Source organism: Anopheles arabiensis, chromosome 2 (assembly GCF_016920715.1).
Source record: "Anopheles arabiensis isolate DONGOLA chromosome 2, AaraD3, whole genome shotgun sequence".
NCBI classification, from domain to species: domain Eukaryota; kingdom Metazoa; phylum Arthropoda; class Insecta; order Diptera; family Culicidae; genus Anopheles; species Anopheles arabiensis.
Genome location: NC_053517.1, coordinates 88,487,295 through 88,497,308, shown reverse-complemented (window position 1 = coordinate 88,497,308; position 10,014 = coordinate 88,487,295). Strand labels below are relative to the sequence as shown.

Genomic DNA, 10,014 nt, shown 5'->3' with positions numbered 1-10,014 from the left:
TCGTACGACTTAACAACATGCCCGTCATGGGTTCAAGCCCCAAATAGACCGTGCCGCCATACGTAGGACTGACTATCCTGCTATGGGGGGGTAATCCAAAAGTCACTGAAAGCCAACCCCACAAGTAGTACAGGCAGGCCTTGACCGACAACAGTTGTTGAGCCAAAACAAGGAAGAAGAAGGTTATTGGAGGCTACAAAAAAGTAGATAAGATTCTAGGTCCAAGAATAATTCCTTAATGATGTTTGCCAATTGAAATCACCCCTACCCCACCGTCGTCCAACTGCGGCCTGCGACCCAAAACGAGTTTGAAATCACTGCCTTAGATAGATGAATTCTGGGACGACTTCAAAAGTGCGTTCACTTATCTGTACGTCGCGCCTACTTATGTTTAGATTATTTATTCGTAGGGCTGCTGATGTTGCCGCCACTAGTTTGATCTTCGCCTCGTTTCAAGCGAAATCATGAACAAGAAAACAAAAATAGGCAAATACAAGAAGAATTTGCAAATTTCTTGGCCTGGTCTTAATTTAGAACTTTTATACACCACCTACCATAACTATACGGACAGTTGTTTTTCACGATTTGGGGAAAATCCAAAGGATAAAAATGTGATTTGGGTAGAATATTATTGCACATCTTTGTTTATTTTATTAACATTTTATAACCATTATTATATGCATTATTACAAAAAAAAAAACAATTTAGGGTAGTACCATGACTACAAAGACTTTTTGAAAAAAAGTTTTTTGTACTTATTAAAGCATTTAAAAATCGTCCAGTTCAATTCAAGAACATATTTTAGGATAGTTTTATAGATTTTTATTTTTTGGCGATTTAGAGTTTTATGAGAATAATTATCAAAATATAAATTTTAAAAATATCAAACATGAAAAAAAAACATTCTTTGTACGTAATGATTGTTTTAAAAATATAAACCAAAATGTGTAAAAAAAATCAAAAAATTACCTTAAATTTCTATGAGAACCTTATCCCTTTAGTCAATAATGGTCCAATATTGATCCGATCAAACAAAAGCAACTCAAAAACCTCAATAACAACGTTTTAGCCAAACCCAAATGTTTGCTATTATTACATACATAGTTATGGAATGTAATCCTAACCTGTTTTTCATCTTACCACCCACTTCACCATCGACGTTCTCTTAGACCGCTACAAAGGCGTCCGTAGCCGTCTGCTTGTAAAGTTTGATTGTGTATTCGCTAGGTAGTTTATGAGTATAGATGTTGTTTGATCGGATCAATTTTGAACCATTATTCACTAATTGGATAAGGCTCTCATGACAGTTAATTCTTTTTTTTAATAGAAATCTTTTTACATATTTTGTGTTTTGTATTTTCAAAACAATCATTACTGCACACAAACAATTGTTTTTAAAAATGTTTGATATTTAAAAAAAAATTGATAATTGTCGTAATAAAGCTCACAACACTTCAAAACAAGTTATAAAAACTTGTTTTAGAGATCGCCAAATAATTTATTTTGAATAAGTCAAAAAATCCAAAAATAAGTTTTTTTTTGTATTTTTGGGCAATTTTTAAATGTATTAGTTAGAATAAAAACCTATTCTTCGAAATATCTTTACACATATGTTACGACCCTAAATTCGTTTTTTTTGTAATAAGACATGTAATAATTGTTTCAAAATGTCGATAAAAATAGACAAAGAATAGTATTTTTCATAATTAATAGATGCACTGTTTTAACCTATCTCAGCCGGATTTTCCGCAAATCAGGAAAAACAACTGTCCATATAGTAATGACAGATGGTGTAATATTTTTCTTAAATCAATTCACTTTCATTCCCCTTGTACATTTATAAGCGCATAACAACTTATATGTAAAAATTCAAAGTTGTAGTATAACAAATAGAACAAATGTAAAATTGTAAGTAGTGATCATCACTAATGTACCGATCATTGTACACGTGGATTGAGGAAGGGTATAGTTTGGAGATGGTTATAGATTATTTACATCAGAAAAACACATTATTTAATATAACTGCGTATTTAGTTCAAATTTTTCTAAAAATAATTAACTCAAAATGATGGCAAAACTTAAACCGTCACCACATGCGATACCTCGTCCAGGCCTGTTTTAGTGGAACACACTAGGGAATAATCAACTAGGTCATGTTTGTTGTCTTCTGTTGAAATGAAAGCAGCAAAAACTGAAATAAAAAGAAAGCTTCAAACGAAATGTTCATAATTTTAGCATAGTCGCTCGAAGAAAAATCCGTCCGACACTTTGCTAATTTGATGCATGTTTTTGTAATTATTGTTACTATTAAAAAATAGTTATGAAAATAACGGTGTGGATTTCTTACAGATACTATGGTTCTTCAATTAAGCAATTTAATTATTAGACTCGATAAGCTAAGATCACACAAAACCTCCCATTCTCCGGATTAGTGATGGGTCAAATCGTACTTTTTACTGTGTGGTGCTGTGGTACCACGTACAATCCATTGTGCTGTTTGTGCGTGGTACCACAGTCCACTCAGTCAATGTGTGCGCTCAAACATTATGCGGTCGCACAGTGAGTGTGTTACCATATTTTTATTTAGTGTGCAAATATGCTCATACACTTTATTGTGCTATGTGTGTGAGGTGCTACAGTGCAACTTGACCCATCACTCCTCAGGTTTTTTTATCCTCAAACAGGTACCATTTAAGCCCTAGACCACCTACTAAGGTTGTACTGTAACTGTAAGATTGAAGGATAATCATAAAGTAATAGTTAGTCGTCTTATTTTATTCTAAACTTGGCTAATTATTTTATCTTATGAACGACTAATGTATCAACAGCAGCATAATAAGAGATTGCTAAACTAGCCTGAGAGAGATTATCAGTTGAGAAATGTAAGAACTTCAAAAAATGGGAAGGTGTATGGAAAAGAGCATTGGATCGTGATCTGTACACTCTTAACCTACCAACCCTTTATTTTTGATTTACATTTCTACATATAAAAAGTTAAAAGTATTATTTTTACAAGATAATTATCTTAAAATTAGTATGAACTAGCTAAAATGATTATCCTTTGATGATCTAATATTTTGTTCAACATATTTTCTATCTCTCTGTCCTATGATATCGAACGGTAAATGTTCTACTATAAAATTAAAAGATATTGCTGCTCTAGCTACGAGATTCTGGAACCACTAAAAATATCTCAATTGATTTAAGGAGTTGACACACCACTCAACAATCCGACACTTCTTTCATCGACTTCGGTAAAAGATGGTAATTGTTCAGGTGCAGGATGCAATTCTACAATCATGTTCATTGATTCTGTTTGCAGTTTTCTGATTAATATCTTAATGCATGGTTTTAAGAAGTCCTTTAATCGTATAGCGATTAGTATCGACATCACCATTATCGCTAAACTTAAAAATACAATCCATACCAAAAACGATTGTTCTACTATTGCTGTGAATCCTTGGGAAATGAATAAAACATTATGTTTTTGACTCGTTCGGGTAAAGTCTATCGTGCGCCCGTTTATTGTAAGATTGCGTAGACAACCATCAAAACTCTTCGTAAATGGTACATATTTCCAGCTGTATAGCGATCCCAGCTTATCGAGACTAATTGATGAAACTCCTAGTTGAAAAGACACATTACCTGGAAGAAACCCGCTCCATTCCTTGTTTTCATAATGACTCCTACTGCTCACCATCTTATTGTTCACCGTTTTTATTTCAATCTTATTTGGCTGTAAAATAACCTGAACTTTAGTAATCTCGTGTAAAACTATTTGTTGATGCTCGAAACGGCTCGTCCCAGTTCCATAGTCCAATAGTAAGACCAACATACCATCGTTGATTTTCAATGCCAGAAAAGGTGATGCCTTCAAAGATGGATCATACTTCAGAGGACCCATGTAGAATACCAACCCGTCTTTTTGTCGGGGCAATAACTCGATGCTGATGTTGTTTACGTTGCCACTGTTGATCGATGGATAGATTGCATACCCAATTCCATCAAAACAGATGTCCAATTTCTCACACTGGGGACCTTCGAACCTCGTGGGACAATTACATTTACCATTCTGGAAAGTGCCACCGTTCAAGCATGCTACCAACGAAGATTCTATCTGTGGGATGCACTCTGCTTGCACCAAGGTGGTCATTCCCACAAACGAGTTAGTGTTGGTGTGCACTACGATTGGTTTTGCTGTTTTAAGGACCTTGTTCTCGCATGTCTGTGTACATGTTTGTCCTTTCTCGATGCACTCATCGATACCAACCGTCACAATCCGATACCCGACGTCTTCCTCCAATTGGCGTAGATGCAAACTTAACACTGCATTTAAGACCTCTGACGATGTGTAAATAGTATCATCTACTGCAAAGAACACGTCCAAGAATGCACCCCGGGCAAGCTTACGATTGTTGATCGTGAATATGTCCACCTGATCTGGGCTGGTATCCACAATGCTTGCAATGCTTTGCTGAAGTCGATACATGGGTGTGTTGAGCTCACTCAGTGTCTGAGATATGAATTTCTCAGCCGTTACATTGTAGAAGCGAATCGATCCACTCTGGTTGACTGTTTTCGCCAAGATGTTCTTCACTGTTACCGTCACTCGAGCAGATACGTTGTGTCGTGGAAAATAGGATGATTCTTCAATCACAGTGAACGCTAGATTGTATATTCCTTCGGGTGTGCCTTTTATCATCGTGATCATACCGTTGTTGATGTTGAGTTTGAAGAGCTTCCTATTCGTCTCGGGCGTCATCTCATCCCAAAGGAACATCTTGTCTGATACATCCCAATCATCTGGATCGCTGACATACACTCGACCTATCTGCGTATCTGCCAGCTTGCCTTCGTAATTGTTGACGAGAATGTGGCTCTGGCCCATTTGCATTTCGTTGTCATTTTTGTCACCAATCACCACCAACAGTTTGCTGACGGCGCTCATCGGTTTGTGACCCGAGTCTCGAATCAATATCGGTACCAAGTATTGTTTCTGCTGCTCCCGATCAAACTCCACCAATGAATACAGCTCATCACCTACAGTCTGGAAGCGATTTTTGATCTCGGTTGGGGCGTCGGGATCGACACTGTAGAAGAACGGCGGTCCATTGTGCTCTCCATCAGCGTCTTCTGCAGTCAGCTTCGTGATCATGGCTGAAGGGCGGTTCTCGCTCCAAACAACTGGCATTCTATTGGTAAGCTGGGGCGCGTTGTCGTTAATGTCTTCAACGAAGATGTAAACTGTTTCCATCGCCGTTCTTCCCTTACCGTTTTCATCTGTAATGGTAATATTGATTTGTAACACTTCATGCCCATGTGGAGGATCACGATCAAGAGGCTGGAGCAGTTTAAGACATCCTTTGTCGTCGATGCTTAAGAGGTGCTGGTGTTCTTTGGGAAGTGCATATTGTTTGTTTTGTGGGTACTCAAAATTCTCGATGTCTGGATCATAGGCCCACAAATTTGCAATACAATCCAAGGGAATGGTGTTTTCTTTGATCGTGACGTTTGTTAAGCTCAAAATTTGCGGTGCAATGTCATTCAGATTTTTTATTTGAATCCGTACGTTGGTTGTGCTTTTAAAAAGTCCGTCATGGGCCTGCACGACTAAATCGTATTCTTGAATCGATTCATAGTCGAGCTTTTTGTTAACTGAAATAAGACCGGTGTCCTCATCGATCTTAAACGCCTTTCCAATGTTATTCTCTATAATGCTGTATTTAATCTTGGGATCTTTGTCCAGATCCGTTGCCTTCACCTTGATAACACTTGTATTGATGTCAGCGTCTTCTGGTATGTTATTCACCTCGTAGTATTGTTCCTCGAACCGTGGTGGATGATCGTTTTTGTCCAAAACTCTTATGAACAACTGTTTTACCGCACTGTTTGGCTTTCCATTATTGAACAGGACGGATGGTGAGTTATCTTCGGCAACCACAGTTACAGGATAAATATCCTTCGCCTCACGATCGAACTCCACCAATGACGTAATGTTGCCAGTTTTACTATCAATGTGGAAATACTGTCGAGCAGTACCCTCGAGCCGATACGATACGATGTTGTGGGCCGATGTCCCGTCATTATCATGTGCCTTTACTTGCATCACGAACGTGCCTACTGTCTCGTGTTCGAGGATAACTCCATTCGAGTCTCCTGTAAACTCTGGAATGTTATCGTTTTCGTCTAAAACCTTGACGAGCATTGTTGCATCTGCTTTCAAGCCTCTGAAATTCATTGCTCGTACCGTGATTCTATATTCTTGCACCTTTTCATAGTCAAGTTTGCCTCCCAGTATTATGTGTGCGGTGTTATTGACCTGCTCTAAGATAAATGTATTTTGTATGTTAGCTGTCGAATCATTTTCTTGAACGATATCAAATACAACACTTGTTACATCATTTAAATTCGTGTTCACCTCAAATTGAGCTAATGAACTGTAGAATTGGTCGTATGTTTTGTGGGACAATGGGAGCCCATGGAAACTTGGTAAACGAGGGTATATAATTCGAATCGACGGTGAGACTTTTTGTGTCATTTTCATTTACATCTTCTGTGATCGTTTGGATATTTGCTGCGTGCAATTTGATACAGAATGATAATATCATGACGTTGAGCATCAATTGGACCGGTTTCATTTTTTTGCTTGGAAGACTAATGAATGTCCGTTTCTGTTATATCTTTCTGAAATGAAATTGGAAATATTGCAGACATTTGTTTAACCGTCACTGATCCCTTATTTGAAGAAACATACGTAAACAAACAACACTCATATGCTACCAGAATGTAGACTATACTAGACCATAGTTCGCCTACTTTTTTCTCATCCCTTGCCGCAACAACCGTTGTTGGTCTAGGCATGCATAATCACACAAAGCAGCAACTGCACTGTAGTAAAACTACGTCACTGTACAGGCGGTCCCCGAGATACACGGTTATGGGGACTGTTAACGGCCGCAAAAAACCGCGTATCTCGAATTTCCGCGTAAGTCGAATCTAGTGTCTTCCAGCTAAAATATCATTAGTTTTCAAAAAATTTTACAAGTAAGGGGGTGGTTTTATCCACTCAATATATTTTTTGACATGATTCTCACTGAATATAACAATTTTAAACCTTCGGAAATGGTTTTCAACGTTCAATCAAAAGGGAGATTACAGTAGAACATCGATTTTTCGGGGACGGATTAACCGGTGGGCGGCTTAACCGTGCGCATGAATTTGACAGTTGGCGAACATTTTCTGCGATGAACCGGCTAGCAAAAACATAAATAGTGATCTAAATAATGCAGCAATCTAGTGTCTAGTGATACTTTTGAACTTCATTTTTGATAAAAGACAATTTTAAATCTATTGTTATTGATTCAAAAAATATTCTACTAATGATTAATCGATTATTTTGGTGTGCATTTCTAGTAAAACCAGTGAATTTAAAAAAAAATATTTATGAATTTGACATTTCTTGGACTATTATCCGTGGAAATCGATTAACCGGCATCCACTCGGTCTCGAGCTGACCGGATAATCGACGTTCTACTGTATTTGGCATTTTACAATGGTCAAATCAGTACAATTTGCTCAAAGAACTGTCAACTTTAGAAAACCGCGTATCTCCGAATCCGCGTATAGAAAGTACCGAGTATCTGGGGGACTACCTGTATATTACAAATAACTTATATTTGTTTTGACTACTAATTTGCAATACTATTTAACAATTCGTTAAATAACTTAAAACTGCTAAAATGATGCATCAAACAAATGTACAGAGTGATTCAGAGAGTGACATAATAATTTAGCCGTTCTGCAGGTCCAAGTTATTCCGTTCTGCAGGTGCTTTTATTGTCCTACACACTGCCAGCTGAACTAGAGATCTCGTTGTAATCGTAATCGTTTAATTTCCTCAAAGATTGTAAAACCTTGCGTTATTTTGCTTCGCATTATCTCCTTCTTGGAAAACCATATAACGTAAGCACATACAGTAGTGATAACATGTTGTTTTTCATATTTAAGTCGATAACAGAATGATAACAGTAAATTACAGCTAAGGGATTGGTTCCTCATCGTCTAGAACAGAGACCGCAAACTTTGCGATCTAAAGTCAAGAGCCAAATTTTATAAAACATGTTCGCAGAGCCAATTATATAACCAAAGGGTTTGAATGTTTGTTTAAATGTTCAAATGTAAAGGTTTAGAGCGATAATTTTGACATCGTTGTAAATAATGGGAACCTGTCTCCCAACCTAAACATCCAACATGTTGGCACCTTAACAGCGCCATAAAAGAGTGAAGACCAGAAGCCAATTTGTGAAACCCTTATTTCATTTCTAGAGCATGGAATGATATACCACGTTTTAACTAATTTATCTACGTAAGGAAGTTGGTACACGATTGTGATGAAATATAAAGTATCTTTTATTGATGATATATCTAAAAAGTAATAATAAACTACATAACAGCGGGGCCGCCTGGGACCCCGCCGATTTAGAGGCCCGGAAGATCTCTAGTCTGTAGTATGCGGTATGTCTACAAGTATTAGCCAAAGGACAGAGTATTAGCGACAAGGGCCCCCAGAAAGATGGTCGTTGGAGCCCCGTGGGTGGAAAACCATTTGCACCCCCCCTCCCCCCCCCATCCCTTTATGCCGGCAGCAATGTTAGGGCCTGTTACCGATGATCGTAAGGGGCCCATGGCCACCCTCCCCGCCGGCAATTTAAGTATACTGTTCAATCTCCCAACAACTGTGTGTCAGTACCCCCTCCTCCCGGTCATCAGTTACCACTTACAAGTGCCTCAACTCGTCTTTTCACCTAGGGCCCCCGATTCCCCTAATCCGCCACTGCTACAGAATGATACATTTTATCATTAAATGAGTTAAACCTTGTTTTAAAAATGCACGACGCTGACTACTTCATTAAAATATTGATTAATTTGAAGAAAATAGAAGAATATAAGATGTAATATAAATACAACAAACATAAATAGACGTAGTATCTAATGGATGCGATCCAGTGATCTGTTTGATACACACGATGGCTACTACAACTCCGATGCGGGAGGAAACGGACATTCGAACCGTCCTCCCCCGTAGCTAGAACATGCCTATCGGGTTGTGTGGGCGTGTTGAAAACGTCAAAGATAGACTAACAATATTGATAAGTAATAATAAAACACTTAAATCACATTTTAGTGGTTCTTTCCCTTTTTCACTTTAACGCCATAACAGACGGGTTTTGCTCCTTTTTCTATTCCAACACATTGATTTGTAAATACTTATTATGTCACTTACCGGAAATTGATTATCCGATGCGTCTACATTGAATCACTGGTAACACTTTAACACAATGCGTTGGGATACTCTGTCGAACTGAGAAGCTTGTGTCAAATCTTTGGGTTTTTATATCTCTTATCAAAAACATGTTGTTATCACAGATAACTAAGTAAGCAGAACTGAATTCGATGAGTAAGCTGCGCGATACGTAGGCTGCACTGATTCGATTACTTTACGGGGAACCTTTATATGTTGGTCTTTAAGCCAAACGTCGAATGTAGTTGGTGGGAGCTTTGTTGCGCGCGTTAAGTATTATTTCATTTACTAGGCATGGGAAACCCCCCCCCCCTTCCCCTCCGCCAGCAAATATTTTAGGGCTTGTGACTGATGATCGTAGGAGCCCCTTCGACGGCATGTCAAGTGTTGTGTCCGCACAAATGAAACATGAGACGGTGTGTACGGCACAAACAGAATATATATTTTGTCACTACCATTTGGTATTATTGTATTACACGGGTATAAAATAACGCAACACACACGCAATGCGGGGAGAGGACGACTGGTCCTGCTCGCGCCGCGATCCTCACTGAGGACGTCACAGGATGACAGCCTTGCTGTCAACAGTGAGCCCTCAGGATGAGGCAGCGGTCTGTCCACAACATCAAGTTTACTGTTCAATCTCCCAACAGCTAGTTCCGTGTCTGTACCAAACCATCCCACCATCGTCCCCCCCCCCACCGAACACCATT

The 10,014-nt window shown here is 38.4% G+C and overlaps 1 protein-coding gene across 1 annotated transcript; it reads right to left on the bottom strand.

The window, feature by feature from the left end:
- Positions 1 to 1,938: 1,938 nt before the first annotated feature.
- On the bottom strand, positions 1,939 to 6,437 carry LOC120893481 (DE-cadherin-like). Its single transcript, XM_040295405.1, has 2 exons — positions 3,646 to 6,437; positions 1,939 to 2,191 (listed from the first exon to the last, which is right to left on the bottom strand). The coding sequence occupies exons 1-2, from the start codon at positions 6,236 to 6,238 to the stop codon at positions 2,079 to 2,081; spliced, it is 2,706 nt and encodes a 901-aa protein (XP_040151339.1). The 5' UTR covers positions 6,239 to 6,437; the 3' UTR covers positions 1,939 to 2,078.
- Between the last annotated feature and the right edge of the window lie 3,577 nt (positions 6,438 to 10,014).